General features: G+C 38.6%; 2 protein-coding genes across 3 annotated transcripts in view; both read left to right on the top strand.

Annotated features, from left to right (window-relative positions):
* Nucleotides 1-5,635: 5,635 nt before the first annotated feature.
* On the top strand, nucleotides 5,636-6,595 carry LOC138064808 (proline-rich protein 2-like). The gene has a single exon (XM_068928782.1). It carries the CDS (start codon nucleotides 5,636-5,638, stop codon nucleotides 6,593-6,595), a length of 960 nt encoding a protein of 319 aa, XP_068784883.1.
* Nucleotides 6,050-16,593, top strand: part of LOC104152899 (ubiquitin-like-conjugating enzyme ATG10) — an 86,078-nt gene continuing 75,534 nt past the window's right edge. The window contains exons 1-3 of one of the 2 annotated variants that reach the window (XM_068928412.1): nucleotides 6,050-6,147; nucleotides 8,105-8,230; nucleotides 13,374-13,493. In XM_068928412.1, coding sequence (XP_068784513.1) covers nucleotides 8,105-8,230; nucleotides 13,374-13,493 — 246 coding nt within the window. In that variant the 5' untranslated portion in view covers nucleotides 6,050-6,147. Of the gene's footprint in view, nucleotides 6,148-6,256; nucleotides 6,825-8,104; nucleotides 8,231-13,373; nucleotides 13,494-16,593 lie in introns of those variants that run through there. The other variant, XM_009688473.2, reaches the window with a different exon arrangement.

Genomic DNA, 16,593 nt, shown 5'->3' with positions numbered 1-16,593 from the left:
ATTTGCAAAACTAATGTTCCATTTTGATGAATTTTAATTCTAGTTACTATTCATTTGTTCAAAAGTATCAACCTTCTAATTACAGAAATTTATCTGCAATTTTTGATCAATGGTCAGCAGCATTATGTGATGCCTGCTACTACTTGTATTACTGTAAGTTTGGCTTTCGAATGGACCATTTCTTCATATATATCTTTCTCTGCAGAATGTGGCAGTGGAGAGCCTAAGCTTTTTTTTTTCAGTTTAGGACAGCAGCTGCTGTTGAATTATTTTACTGAAAAAAAAAAAAGCCCGCCATTCTTCATGCTAGAGTTATGAAGAGATTCCCTCCTGTTCTTTACTTCTGTCAGTCTCCTTAAACAATAGAGTTTTTAACTTTTACAGTAAACTTTCTGGTAAAGCTCAGTGTCTTTCCTCTGGATGACGTAGATGATAATTGGTCTGCTCTAGCCTGACATTTCCTATCCAGCCAGCTTTACTCTTGACCTTTGTATCTATCCTTTGAGGAAAATGTTCTCAAAACATATCTTTGCATGTTATACCATATCATTTTGGGTACATAATATTTTGTAAGAATCAAGAATAAAAATCTTTCCTCAGCATCAATAGCTGACAGTCTTGACTCACTTCAGTGTTAACTATGAGATGAAAATTTTATATGTGGACCTGCTAGATAAACTAGGTCTTTGGAATAATTTTGTCTGGAGCTTTAACACTGGGTTAGAATTTATAATAACCAAGTCATATTTACCTTATGTATGTAAAATGAATCATAGTTCTCATCCAGCTAGCATCTTGAAATATTCTTGTACTTTGGACTGATTTCTGATTTGTTGATTTTAGTAAAACTGATGGTGATAGCATAGTTTTGCTCTTTTAAGAAAACAAAAGAGATAGGTGATATCTTGTTTATTTATGATTAACATATGTATTTATTATAGATCCTAACAGTATTCTTTTAGGGTACTTTCATATAATCCTCCATTATAACGACCTTAGCTTTGTCTACAGATATTTTAATGCTGATTTTCCCATGAAGTTGTAAGCAGATGATTAATCAAAATTAATTTAGAAAAGTATACTCTGTGTATTTATCTTTCTCTATCACTTAGTCCTCTTCATTATTCTCAAAGTCCACCAAATCTGATTTCCCTGCCTAGCAGCATCACTTTTGAGGTCTTCAGCCTGATATCATCTTATATTAATGACATGAGTATTTCAGAAACAGCCTTTCTCATATTGTTTTCAGTATGTGTTGGTCTAATAGGAAAAAATGAAATGAAACAAGAATGGAACATGAAGAATGATGACAAAGAGAGAACATGAAACAAATGGAAAAAATCTGAAAGCTGCAAAAATTATTAAAATTTTAGAGGAAAATAAAAGTAGAAAAATTGCCCAAAACAGAAGAATGCAAGAACTGCTGCATTATACTAGTACTTTCTTCAGTGCTGGTTGGTAGCTGCTGGAGTGGAATAAAAATACCCATGAAAAATGTATGCTGCTTATATGCCTCTCAGTTTGTTTCCTTTTGAATTTTCTTTCAGAACAATCACAGTACCTGAAAGCAAGTACATCGGAGGAAGAGACCATGGATCTAGAAAATTTAATTCCATTCACCATCCTAACGCTGAGTCACCATAGCCTTCAACAAGTTACTTAATTCCTCTTTTTCTACCAGCAGAAGGAAAATAACACTGCAGGCCTACTTCATAAGAGCACTGTAAGAATGACTATTAGTTATTATTGGAAAATAAGGTTTGCGCCTCCATTAACAATTTTGAAACAGTAACTCTCTACCTACCAAGCTCTGTCAGAGAGAATTTCAGCTATGAAGTCTGCTAAGCAAACTAAGCAGAAGAATGTAGAATATACTATTTTTAATTCTTGTTATGTATCATTGGTGCAAAATCTCTGCGAGCTCTATTAATTTAATGACAATCAATGAAGAGATTTAAATTAAACAATCAGCCATGATGGGTGTTTGCTACTACCAATTTCAACTAGAATGAAGTCCAGCATTTCATTGTTGCAGACGTTGCCCGTATATGTAATCCCTCCTAAATTGTAAATACGGTACATTTGCTCCTATGAGCATATTAGTACAGCAAATGAAGAAAGAATTTGCTATAGCACAGATGATATGTTAGTTTTAAGTATGCTGTCTGATATCCTCATGAGACACAAGCGAGAGCATTTTGCTTTGGCTATTCCATTAGCTTTTATTTGGCTTAACTAGCAATATTCCTTTGTTGTAACACTTTGAAACACTCTGGTACTCTTCTTCTGAGTCAGGTACTAGCAATAATAGATTATTCTCTCTTTTTATGTTGCAACATTGCACAGCATCAGAAATCAAGAGTGATCAGAAACCCAAAGTGGAAGAAATAGCATTAGAACCACTGTGAATTGCTCAGGATCTGCATCATATTAAGGAGGATTTGTGAAATTGAATTTACATCATGTTAATTCCATCAGTTCCAGAACTACAATGTTACCTTTTTTCTTCAGGGAGCGTTACTAGTAGAGTGTTGCCTGAATTGCTTGACAGATCAATGGGTTTTGAAAGAAGTTGTTTTTCTTGGGAGTGAATAATAGGAAGAAGAGATGAAAAAAACCTTTTAAAGATCATTCAGTCCACCTCCTGGCTGATGAAGGATTGTTCTCCACAATCTTTGTTCAATTTAATTCTGAAAGTCCCAACCAACAAAGCTCCAGTCACGACTGTATTTTACTCTCAAGAATTATCAGTGTTTTAGAATAAAATATCTGATGTGCTATTATCTGTATTTGTTGCAAGTATATCAACATCTATGTAGTGACACAAGGAACAGGGCTATTAATGCTTTGGTAGGGCAGAGATAAGATAGGAACCTGGGGCATTTATTCAGAGCACAGGTGAGAGAACGAAGGGAAAGGAGAGCAACCCCCATGTTGGGCCCTATTTTTAAGTAATTTCAAACAAGGGCAAAAATGTTTCCCTTCCTAAAGAGGCACTACACGTTACTGAAACGCCCTGGCTGGAGTATTGCAGGTGACCCAACTGGTAGCAGACACTGTAACAATACGCCATGAGTCAGATCTGCTCTGAAAACAGACAAGGGAAACGGGCAGAGAAGTGCAAAACTAACAGCCCAAATTTGTCAATAGCTTCAAGATGAGAATCCACCTCTAGCAGCTACAGTATCCTATCTACTTGAAGGTATATAGCATCTCACTGATACTGTTTGCAATAACGTATGGATAGTAACACTTTCTCAGAATTAAGCATCTTCTTAGACCTTTGCTTCTGTGACATGAACAGTTAGTTATGTTTGCCATGAGGAAGCCAGCACGTCCTGAAAGGTCAACTGTTTATTATTTTTAACAAAACATAATTAGTTAACATGGTGTATGTTTGGTGTAAGGTACATATATAATATTGCCTGTTTTTTATAGACTGAGACAAGAAACAGTATGGCTAAAGCCTGGGTTCATGAAAAAAAAGACAACTGGTGTTCAGTTCCCAGTTACTGGGTGTCCTTGATTTTTACAGGGCTGTATACTCACAATTTTAAATAATGTAAGTGGATCTGAATATATGGAAACTATGGCTTAGTCTTCTGCAGTCTTCTATTCATGGCAACACTTTTGCTAACTCTAATGCAAAATCAGGGCTCTATCAGCCATTTTAAAAATCAGTTATGTCTTAAATCTATGATTCCTGCTTAAGAAAATCCAAAGAGACAGTAGTGAGGCTAAAATTAGAATTCAGGAGCTCTAGCTTCCAAGGCAATGCATATTATGCTACATCTTTTCAATAACACACACATTTTCTATTAGCAAAAATGGCTTACAGAATATATTCCACAAAGTAAAATCTTCCTTTAAAACTCAGGGTTGGATGACAACATTGTGTTTCCTTACCAAATTTCTAAAACCCTACAATTAAAAGAAACAGCCAAGAACAATATAAATAATTAATTCTTAGGAAAATTCAATGGTCACTATAGCATCACAGATTAAAGTTGTGATGCTATACCCAAACTATGCCACTGCTTTCCAAAATAATATACAGAGTCAAAATAATAAGATACGCAGTTACAGCTATCTGTGCAAAGCATACAATCATTCTCTAGAATACTTTTCTGAAACAAAACTGCTTGTATAAAGCTAATGTTGAAAATGAGGGATTTATATGGAACATTTCATTTTTCACAAATACCTGTGAAGATAACGTAAATATGAATCATGGTCTGTGTTTGAAGAACAAGGCTATCAACAGCCGAAATCTAGCAAATGGAATTTTAAGAACACAATGAATGGTTTGCCTCAAGAATATTCCAGCAAAAATCTTTGGCCCTTGTAAGGTCTTCACATCCAGCAGATCACAAGCAAATGAGGAACGGCACAGTTGGAAAACTGTATAATATAACTAGCTAGAGCATTTGCATATGCAGGCTTTACACTGAACAGTATGGTTTCCAAAGCTGATGGGATAACTCTTGTCTACTTTTTCTGTAATAGTTCTGTAATAGACTCGTAATTTCAAAAATAACTTCTCTACCATTTGTCTAGCACAAAGGTTTCTGTGCACCTAGCAAATACACATAACTAAAAGCAATTTAAAACAGACAACATAGCTAAGTAAGAAAATGCATACTGAAATCTACATCAAGTATCTCCTGGAAATAGCTCAGGATTCCAGCGTGGGTGAGATCCCACATTTATTTATTAAAAAAAAAAAAAAGGTTATCTTCATCCAGAAAACTATATAACCATTTCCTACTTAACCATCATGTTATGTCATACAACAGCATTCAGGTGATCTGGCCATTTTAATTCCATTTTCCCTCCTCCTTGTTTTCATTAGAGAAAAGTTACAATATATCATTATATATTTATATTATAGAGAGAGTACAGAGATTAAGTCTGCAGAACTAATTAGAAACATTCAAATAAAACTGGCATTGTTGAGTTTCTGGACTAAGGCCAACCTGCACTAAATTTTTCTAGCTCTAGCATCTCTTCTTTTTTCAGGGCAGAGGGAGCAGAGAGAGGAGATAAAGGAAGGCCTTCCAGAGGCCTGTTGAGTACTGAAGTGTCTGCGGAAAACTCTTGATATCTGTTACATACTCTCATACACCAAAACGCCATAAATATGAAGGGCTGGAAGATGGAGTGGATCGGTAATCGAATATACAACATCTCACCTCTAGGTCACTGTTTCCTGTCTGTGCTGCCTGGTAGTAACTTGAATGTTATAATCTAATGTGAGAGAGCTCAAACTTCCTTTGCGGAGTCTGCACACTGACATGGGTATTTAGATGTCAGGCCTGCTTTTTTTTTTTAAGAAAGCTCTTTTTTAAACAAGTAAAGCAATCAGTAAGTATTTCAGTGCCTTCCCCACACAGACTTGAGCATGAGGCCCACAGCCCCTCTGAGGAGCCCAGGCAGGACACCTGAGTGAGGACCAGAGAGCAACCCCACAGCTCACTGAGAATTAAGGGCCTCAGCAGCTGAAGAAGAGGTTATCATCAGGAGCAAATCCCTCCTTCCCACTCCTATGGCAGCTTGCCTCACACCAGACCAACTTTTCAGGGCAGCACAGCCAGGCAGACAGCCACGACGAGCCCCGCCTTCGCCCCTCGGGGCCATGCCTGCGCCGCCTGCACCGCAGGGGGGGGAGCCCGCGCCCGGCCTGCCACGACCGCGAGCTCGCGGCCCAAGGCCAGCCAGCCCAGCGCCCCACCGCGCCGAGCACCGGCCCGGGGCGGAGGGGAAGGACTGGCCACCAGGCCCTAGTAAGCCCTCTCTGGAAGAGGGGAGGGGGAACTGCCACCGGGGAGACGGTAACAGCCTCCCCGCCACAGCCTTGCGGGCGGCCGCCAACCGCCTCAGCACGACGGTTACCGCGCTGGGACCGTTACGTCACGGGCACCCCCTCCCCCCTCCGCGCCCGCCGCCCGCGCATGCGCGCGCAGCGCGCAGCCCCCCTGGCCCTTCCCCCCGCCGCGCTTTCCGCGGGGCGCGCCGGCTCTCCGCAGCGCGCGCAGGCGCAGCAGGCGGCCCGCGGCGCTGGCGCCTCCCGGCGAGCCGGAGGGGCGGGGTCGGCCGCGTGCCGCCACCTGGAGCCGGCGAGAGGAGGAGGAGGAGGAGGGCGGCACGGTATGTGGCTGGGCGGCGCTGCGGGCTGCTTCCTCCCGCTCTCCCCCACGCCGCGCCCGTTCCGGGGCCGGCGGCGGCGGGCGCCCCCCGCCCTCTGCGCGGGGCGGCCGGGGCCCGTCTGCCCTCCGCTGCCCCGGCTGGGCTCGCCCCTTGCCGCCTGGCTGCCGTAGGGCGGCCGTTGGCCTGCGGCCCTCGGGCAAGGCCGGCAGCGTTGGCCGGGCTGCGCGGGGCCGAGCTGGCCGCGGGCAGGCCGCCGGGTGAGGAGGAGGAGGCGAGCCCCTCACCCTCGTTTCTGGGCTCGGCCGAAGAGACTGGGGCCGTGTGCCTGTCCCGCCGTACCTGCGCCAGGCGCTCGCCCGACCTTCGCCACCGTGATGTCCGAGTGCCCCTTAGCTCGGTGGCACCGATCTGTTCGTTTCTGCTATTTATTCTTTCCGTGATGGTTTAAGAAAGAAAAGGAGGCATACTGCTCGATTGCCAGCAGTCTGCTATCTCTTTACATCTGCTAATTTCCTAAAACACATAGCTCTATTTAAAACATATGTGAGAACTACAGTGTTTTCACATGCCCTATACTTATTGCAGTTTTGCAATTCATCATCTGGACTGGGAAATTCAGGAATTGCAGACATATATATAGTGTCTGTTTTCCATCTTTGCTCATTCTCCACATCCAGGTAACATACAGATTAACAGGGGCTTGGGTTAAGTGCCATCGAAAATAATGTATTTTGAAGTGCTGTGTAGATAATTTATGTCACAGGCAGGCAGGAAGATGTTGCAGTTTAGGGCCAAATCCTGAAAAGTAATGAACGCTGCATGACGTGTTGTGACCTTCTGATTTCTTGTTAAAACAGGATGTGGAGTGGTTGTAACTCCTGCTAAATATTTCTGTATGGTGCTGCAATGATACCTGGTGTCTATAAAAAGGATTGAAACAGCCACATTTATAATACATCCTCTTTGAAAGGAGAGGAGAAAAAAAAAAAGGGGGAAACTGGGCAAGTTTTCTGAGATAGTCTTTATATGATCCTTAAGACCAGATTTGAGAAGCATACAGGGGGTGGGGAAGGGGCTCATCTGAAGCACAGTGCCCTATAGCCCCCTGAAGGCACAATGCTGGCTGTTAGGAGCTGTACTGCCTGGTCCTTACGTGGGTCCTTACGTGCACTCCCTCTGAGTGCAGGGACACCAGAGGTGTTAGGCCTCTGCATGTTCTTTGTGGAGCCATTCTATTCCCGAAGGAAGAGATGGCAGGCCGCGCACGTGAAATTAGCCCATGAGCTGGATTCAGCTTTTTTGTTTGTCAGTTGGACCATACTGGTAAGGGAATGTAAACAACATCTGGAGTACCGTGTCCCGTTCTGGGGTCCTCCGTGCAAGAAAGTCATGGACATACTGGAGTGAATCCAGGGAAGGGTTATGAAGATGGTTAAGGGACTGGAGCATCTTATTTACAAGGAGAGCTTGAGAGTTGAGACTGTTCGGCCTGGAGAAGAGACGGCTCAGGAGGATGTTATCAGTGTGTATAAATACCTGATGGAGGGAGTAAAGCTGATGGAACCAGACTCTTCTTGGTAGTATCCAGTGAAAGAACAAGAGGCGAAGGGCACAAACTGAAATACAGGAAAATCTGTTCTCAGATAGGAAAAAACTTATTTACTGTGAAGGTGGAACGAGTTGCCCATGGAGGCTGTGGGGTCTCCATCCTTGGAGACAGCCAAAACCTGACTGGATGTGGTCTTGAGAAACCTGCTCTAGCTGACCCTATTTTGAGTAGAGGAGTTTGGATTAGACAGTCTTAAGAGGTCCTTGTCTTGCTGTAGTTGAAGAAACACATCTTTCTTTTAGTTTAAGAAACAACATTTTTTCCATTTTTTTGTTATTTTACTGTTCAATTGCTATGAATCGGTGAAATTTTTAGTGTTTATTTCGTCTGTCATCATTTGTTCTGCAGATGTCCTTTAGTGTGGCTGGTGAAGACGACTTCTTTTTGGAAGAAAAAAGATTCAAGCAGGACTGTGAAGAATTTATTAAACATTCACAGCAAATAGGAGATGGTTGGGAGTGGAGAACTAGCAAGGTAAAATAATCTAAGTATCAGTAAATAGTTCCTACCTAATCTTCTTCTCAAGTTTTAAATACCCTTGCTGGCCTTTGTTGATTTGTTGACAACCTTTCCAAACTAGAACGTCCTTTAGAGTGGTTTACATCGCATGAAATAAATGACATTTTAAACAGCTGGTGCAAAACCAAGAAACTGCAAAAGTGATTTAGCTGAGGATGTAGGCCAGTACATCTATTAAATAGATTAATAGTTCATGAATCCAGAAACAACTGCTGTGATGGTGTAGTGCAACCTTTTACATAGCAAAGGGGTAGGATTATGCGGAATAATTTCTGTTCTGATCAGAAATGATCTTTCAAGGAATATTTATTAGATGACAAATAACAGAAGCATTCAGAGCAGAAAAAGAGCGCTCAAAACTCCCAGTGTTGGGGGGACAATCACACACCTCTTAGCAAGCCATTCTAATGGCTGACTATGCTTACAATTAAAAAAAAAAAAATTCTACTTCTGACCTGAACTATCTACCTTCATCTTCTAGCCATTGGAACTTATACATTGTCTGCTAGGCTGAGTACCCTTCTTTTATCAGAATTCTCCTTATTTCAGTACTTTCGGATTAGAATCAATTCACCCCTTAACCTTGCCTGTGTTAAGCAAAACATATTGAGCTCCTTGGCTGTTTGGCATGTTTTCCAATCCTTTAATCATTCTTGTGGATCTCTTCTGAATCCTTTCCAGTATATCAACATCCTTCTTCAACTGAGGACAGAACGAGACAGTGGATGTTATAGCAGTGCTAAATTCAGATGTTATAACCTTCCTGCTCCTAGCAAGTTTCTTTGGTTATATACCGAAGGATCACTTTAACTCTTCAAGCTGAAATAGCACATGGTGAGCTCCTATACATCTAATTACCCATAAGCCTTTGCATGGGTTTTATGCCTAAGGATTGAATCCTTCATCCTACAGTCTTTGTCCTAGATGCACCCATCTATTTGTATTTAAAAATGCATGTTATTTGCTTGCTTACAGCAACCAGTAAAATCTATCTATATGAGTGATCAATCCTCATTATTTACTGCTTCCCCACCATTTTCAAACCTCACCAATAATAATTACATATTGTTTCTAGGTCATTAATCAAAATTTTAAATAGCACAGGGCCAAAACTAATCCCACAGGACCCCATTAGAATCACTTCTTTTATGATGATTCTCCATTTTTAAGTTACATTTGAGATGTGTGAGTTAACCATTTTTTCATCTTTTTAGTGTGTGTCACATTAGTTTTGGGTTATTTTAATTTTTTAATTTCTGCTTGTGGAATCTACAGTTGCCTTATGGAATTCTGTGCATATACTGTCACCACTTTTATCTTTATCAACCAAACAAATCTTTTTACCTTGACAAGATCTGTTTTTATTAAAAGGAATTACATTTACTGGCTTCAATTTTTCATTTACTGAATTCTATATCAAATCTTCTGTTATGTTGCTTGGGATGATGTCAAGCTAATATGCATATAGTTACTCAAGCTATCCAGTATGTGTATATTAAAGATATATTGGTACATGCTGGCATTCTCCCAAGTTCTCTGAAACTTCCGCAGCGCTCCAAGAAAATCAACAATTCTTAGGTGTATTTAAGAATATTGATGATAGCCACTTCGTGTTACTGTCCTACTTAACCACTTCTGAAATGAAAATTTTGTAATAATTGTAGAATATGGCTATATCATTTATATTTGTTCTCGAGTAACAACAAATATTTTGAACACTTGCTTTTTCTACTTCAAATGCTTCTGTTATTTGCTATCTAATAATAGATCCATATTATTTTATGATTTCTTTTTCCCACGCTTTTTTTGGCTAGGTGGGCAACGTAGTTTTTCTTATGTTCTCTTGCTTCTCATGCCGATTCTCAGCAAGGAATGGTTTGGAATATATACTCATTATTATTAACTTTTTGTTTCTTCCGTTTACAGAATCCATGTTGCTAGTTTTCTTTTTTATTTTATTTTAATGGCTCAGTTCCCATCCTTTCATGAATTTTGGGGAGAAAAGTCATCCTGGTACCATTCTGAAGTGCAAGAAGTCCCGGAGTAAATACATGATATCGCTTTTACAAAATAATTATACATTAGCATTTGTAACCCTTTCATCACAGATAAAACTGAATTTCAGTATGAAGAAAGAGCTTGGTCGTAGATACATTCTGTTTAGAACACATATGGGTTTTTAAAATGCTGAAAATATTAGCCAGCTATTACAAAACACCCTTTCTTACAGGCAACCATTTGAAACTTTAGATTTCAGTCCAAGGCTGTATTTATGAGGGATTTATTCAGCAAAGAAAGATGCTATGAACCTCTATCGGGAATTCAATACATGGGTCAAAGTTTGAACTTTCTGTGAAATAGGAAGCTTTGCTGGAAATAGTGAAATGAGATAGATTTTTGTTCTCACTATAAAAAACGGTGAGAGTTTTTTTTAGTGGGCCAAGCTGGCGACTCTGTGATTTCAGTGTGTGATAAAAACCTGGCCATTAAGAACATCCATTTATAATATATAATCAGGGAAGAGAACTTGTCTTTAACAAGATGTCTCATTGTTTTTTTTTCTTTTTCTTTTTCTTTTTTTTTTTTTTTTTTTAACAATTTATGTGCTATGGGTAGTTTGGGGCACTCTTAATTTTCCTGATGTAATTCACTTGGATCCCATTCCTCATTCCATGCTCACGTGAATAGACCCATTGATAGCAATAAGACCACACAAGTAAACTAGACTTGTAGAACTATGTTCTTATGTTTTCTGTGGAAATTAAACTTAAATGGTGAAATGATATCCATTTTTTTTGCTGAGCTGGCTCTTCTGGCATAAGCTCACATGGCCCAAGCAGAACCCTATATTTACAGCTTTAAGTGAAGTGTTCTAAACTGTGTTATTTTTATAACCTGTTTTTTTTTCCAAATAAATCTGTAAAAAAGCCAAAGGCACCTCAGTTGTAGGACCTGATGGAGGTGAGTTTGGGCATTAACGCTGATGTTACTCGGATTGGATAGTTAAATCTCATCAGTGAATGCTGTTGCTCCTCTTGCTGTCTCTTTTGTTTCATGTTTAGTTAGGTTAACCTAGGTAATCATGTCAAAGGCTGTGTGTATGGCTTCACTTGTTTGTGATGCACACTTATAAGGCAGTTGGAGTAGAAGGGAACTCCCATTACCCATTTTGAGGATCAAAGTCTGCACTAAAGTATTGATTTGTTTATAGGGAAAGAAGTATACAAAGTATGTACACTATAGAGAGTGCAACGGGAGGGATGCTTCTCTTTCCTGTCTCCTCTTCACCGACCTCTGACGTGTAACTGTCAAATGCAGAGACTGCTAACTCCCTGTTTCCATCTGTCCGTAGATATTTTTCAAGGCATTCAAATACTATAGAATGTGAAGGCTGTTAGAGCTTTGGCTCCTTCTTTCCCCTCGCAGGAAAAACTGGTTCAGGGAGGTGAGTGTTATATCCAGCCCTTCTCTGGCAAAGCTGATGGTGCCTTGGGGCAGTTCACCTCTGTGGGCGGCAGTAGTACTTTCTCTGCTGTTCTCAGGGGGATAAATACCAATGTAGGGAGCTTTACTCTTGCTGACCCTCACAGGAAGCTCCACAGGAAAGAGAGACTTCAGAGAGCTTTGAATAAATGACTTTTGTGTTGCCAAGTTAGGCCTAATTTTTCTGTCACTGTTGTCCTCTTGCGTGCTTGACTTTTCATAGCAGAAGATGCTGTTGGTTCTACAATAGGACGTCCAGAAAAGTTTGGAGTAGTCATGCTCTTGATGATATTTAGTGGGAGAAAAAAAGCGTAGCAGTAAGAGAAGTTATGAGCAAGGTAATATCATAATACCAAACTCCATAATAGCATCCGTGCTTAAAACTTCACAGACAAAAATGCAGATCAATAACATGGTCGTTTTATTTCAGGTATGAAAGTTGGTAAGAACAAAGTACACAAACAGCCTATAGCAGATGCTGGAATTATATATTTCTACAGTATCACTGAAAAGAGAACTGATGTGTCAGAATAGAACACATGTTGATTTAAAAGTCAGACTACATGAAATAAACTGTGTCAGAAGTGATGGATTAACTGAACAGTTAAGTTACAGTTAAATTTGCAGCCTTGTCAAGCAATTTAATGCTATATTAATGAATTTTGTAGAGAGACTGTTTTAAGTAGAATCCTTTCACATCAGATGTTGCACATAAGCTTTCTGTATTTGTTTGTTTAAAATAAAATGTGATGAAACAGCTAATAAAACCCTATTTATTTGTTTCCTTGAGAAATAAGTCCTTAACATGCAACTACTGTTCTTTGTGTTCTGTGTGCTCTTCCTCCATTCCAAAGTGCACATTTTTCTAGCGATCTGTTATTAAACTCTTTTCTCTCTTCTTATTTCTAATTGACAAAATAATCTTTATATATGTGTGCAGATAGTCAGGTCAGCAATGGGGGAAAGCCCTTAAAAGCTTCTTCTGCCACTGTGAAATTGCACAGGGGCCTTTCACAACAGCAAACCACGTGGCCGGGAAAGCAGAATGATAAAAAGGGAACTGGGAGAAGGTATGGATATCGCTTTGTCTGTTTTCCCTTACATTTGACCCTCAGAGCTGATCAAGAGAAAGCAACAAGTTGTGACTCTGCACGCACAGGTTCTGAGGTTTTTTTAGGACTTTATCAAAGTTAGTAGAGGGAGCAGAACTAATATCAACCAAAGTACCAAGAACTGGGAACTTTATACTGGTGTGAGTGCATTGCTTGAAATTGGTATGTCCAAATCACTGTCAGCTGCTTATTTCTTCATGACCTTAATGCACTGTCTTCCAACTCTTTGGCACTAATCCTGGTCCCCAGATATCAGTTGACTCATTCAATTAATAGCTATATTAAATTTTATTTTCACTATTCAGGTCTTTGACTTCCGTAACACCGAGAACTTGTATAAACTACCTGTGAGGAGATGCTGAGAAGCAATGCAGTCATTGGTGCCTACAAAAAGACTTAGAGCTTATGCCTAATTACCATGCAGTGTTTATTTTATAGAACAGTGATAGCATGTAGCATTTTGGTTACAGAAAATATTTTTCTTTTCTGTTTTCTGGACACAGGACTTTGCTGATGGTTATCTTAGTAAAACGCACTTCCAAATAACAAGTAGAAATGTCTCACCAGATCTCAAGGAAAAAAACAATGATAACATTGAACAAACGTTATTTATGCATGTTGAAGTAAGTACAGATTTTTTGTATTTATAGACTTTTATGTTCATAAAATAAATCATGAGCATTAACAAATTATGTATTATACTATTCAATACTTGAACACCTAATCCCTCCAGAAAGATTTCAGGTCTTAAGTTATGAATGGCTTTTAATAATTCTTCATAGAATTCTTATGTATGCAGCTAAATTGGAGATGAAAATTGGGACGAAGTCGAAAGGTTACAGCATCTTATATATGTGTTATTCTCATCACGGAAGGATATTTGTTTACATATTAATTCACTAACATTAAGCTTTTTGGAAAAGATTAAGCATCAAGATTTAGTTATGTTAAAGGTAAATATTAATTAAAGCAAATGTTGAGGTTAATATTAATGTGAGATTATATTTACTGAAGAAATAACTCATGTATAGGAGTTCTATACTCATAAGGCTATTAGTATGAGAAGTATTTGGACACTTTGCTACTGTGGCACTAATTCTTACAAATATTGAGCACTTATTTTAACTAGTGGTGGAAGGAGAAAATAGCGTTGGAGTTCTTGAAGAAAAAAAAAAACTTCTTTCTTCCAGGAAATGAAAAGTGTTCATTAAACTCAAGGTGAATTGCTTAGAATAATTATTTGCTTGTTTGACTCTGCATTAGACATCCAGATTATTGACTAATCGGGATACAAACATGAGAAATTTACTCCCTTGTTATGTTATTATCATATATGTGAAAAGAAGTAATGGATTTTAATTGACTGAAAACAATACATTCTTTATGTTATAAACGGTTGAATTGATTGACGTGGTATATTTTTCAGTTACTTTTTTCTGTGGCAATTCCTTTTCTTTTTTTCATCAGCACATTGATTCTCTTTTTCCCAGAGAACTCTGCTACAGGATCTGAAATGAGTATTCTTTTGGCCTGATTCCTGAAGGAAATGACAGTTTATAAAATCATGCTATCTGTTAGTCTGTGATATTGTCCTTTCTACTGATTTTTGAGTTCACTGACTAATTTCATCCAAATTTTAAAGAGAGGTTAGATATCAAAAAGAATTAAATTACTGAAAGCTGATGACTGGCTGGATGAAAGGTGACTTTTACTAGCAGACAAAATTCTGGTCTTTACCTTCTATTTGGCTAGTCAGCGTAAGTGTAGGAGTGGCACCTTGGTCCTTCAGAGTATGATGAGGAGCAGATGAGTGCTGGAATTGTTGTTTGAAGGCTAGGGTTCAAACAACACAAGCAGGCTGGAAATGTGATGTAGTTCCATTGCTGATAGAACCACTTGTTTAATACGGCCGAAAAAAAGAAAAAAAAGGAATTATAAAATTTTACAAGGCTGTTGCTGACACACCAGCTTTTATACAAATTGGAATCCGTGTCATCTTTAGAATCATTACCTTATATTTGTTTGATAGGTGCCAATTATAAGCATAATGTGCAAGTTACCTGAAAGGTACCTGAAGCATTTAAAATTTTCCTCTAATTTAAATTCTAGTGTTTCTTAAAATAAAGGTTAGTATCGGTGCTTTGCTTACTTTATCACTCTGTTTGTATACTTCAGTCCTGACTTGTAAGAACAGATTACTATTTATGTTCAGAATTACTTTCGACGATTGTGCCATTGTTTTTATAATGAATCAAGTCTTCATTACAGAGTAGATTTTAAATGAACATCTTGTAAAGCTGTTGGGCCCTTCTTATGGAAAGAAGTATTGGCTGCAGAAAAAGTATCACAAAAAAGAGGGCTTCAGAGGTCTAGTCTTTAATATACTGAAACATGGTTTCAGATCAAGCCCTATGGTTTATCAAGGTACTAATAATTACCTTGTGAAATATTGTAAAAGATTTCTGTGTTTAGAATCATAGAAGTGTCTAGTTTGGAAGAGACCTTTGAACATCATCTGGTCCTCTTCAGAAGGAGTCTTTGCTCATGTTGCACAGTAGCAATAAAGAGGAAGAGCGAAGCAAGAGAACGATCTTAGAATATGACATAGGTTATAGGACATGAGCCTACATATAAGAAAAAAAATTGAGTTTCCTCCCCAAAATATTTATTGCCTAATAGAGATTATATCAAATTTATATTCTTCATTAAACTGAAGGGGAACCCTGCCATTGAAAACATAGTTATTTAACCTAGAAAATGGGAGAAACACAGAGGTAAGTTAGAAAATCAAATTTGCTATGGATGTGTCAAACTGTATATTCAACAATAAGGAGAAAGTAATGGAAGTAATGACTGCAGAGGGGACAAATCTGTTTAAGTAAACTCATGTGTGTATTGGAAACGTGCTCTTTTCCACCTATGTTGAATGTCAAAGTCCTTGTTGTGCTATTCTTGAACAGTCTGTTATTTAAATAGGTTTTGTTATTATGAAAAACACAGTTTACATCAATAAATTGCATAGTGTTAAATAGTTACTACGGTTACTCTTTCTAAATGTTGTTGAAGTATGTTCTAATAAAACAGAGTTCAACAAAGAGTGCTGGTTTTGAGGAAACTTGGAAATTCAGTAGTTAGCATATTTTCTTAGAAAATACTAGAAATTTTATTTGTATATATTTGAAAGCTGAAGGAGCTCAAGAGAAGAATATAAATTTCTTTCACAAAGTCTATGGCCATTGTCTGACAGTTTTACAGTCTAGAATTACTATTGCGATCTAGATCTTTGTCGTATGGTATCTTTACTACACGTTTCACCGAGATAGATGCATCTGTGTTTGTTGTCTGATCTTCTCCTTCAAGGTGTGGTAGGAAATACCATACATAGTTTTTTATAAGATAGCTAATTAGGAACAGCCAGAAAGAAAAAATTAGGAAAATGAAGTGCATATAATCAATAAACAAAGATATGTTATCCATTTATTGGAAGAACAAGCAAAGACAAAGATAGGGGAAAAAAACCTTCTGTGGTATCTGACATGGCATAAGAGGCAACAAGATTTTCTTCTAGAGTGTTCCTGGGAATGCAGTTTGGAAATTACTATTAGAACAGAACTTTAGTTTTGTCAGGCAAGGTGAGAATTAGGAAGAAAATTTGAAGACAAATTTTTGAAGCTGGAACGAAATAGTGAAATTATCCATGATGAGACTATAACTCCTACTTAA

This window comes from Struthio camelus, chromosome Z, assembly GCF_040807025.1.
Source record: "Struthio camelus isolate bStrCam1 chromosome Z, bStrCam1.hap1, whole genome shotgun sequence".
Lineage (NCBI taxonomy): Eukaryota > Metazoa > Chordata > Aves > Struthioniformes > Struthionidae > Struthio > Struthio camelus.
The sequence above is the reverse complement of the archived record's forward strand: the minus strand, read 5'-3'. Positions and strand labels throughout refer to the sequence as shown.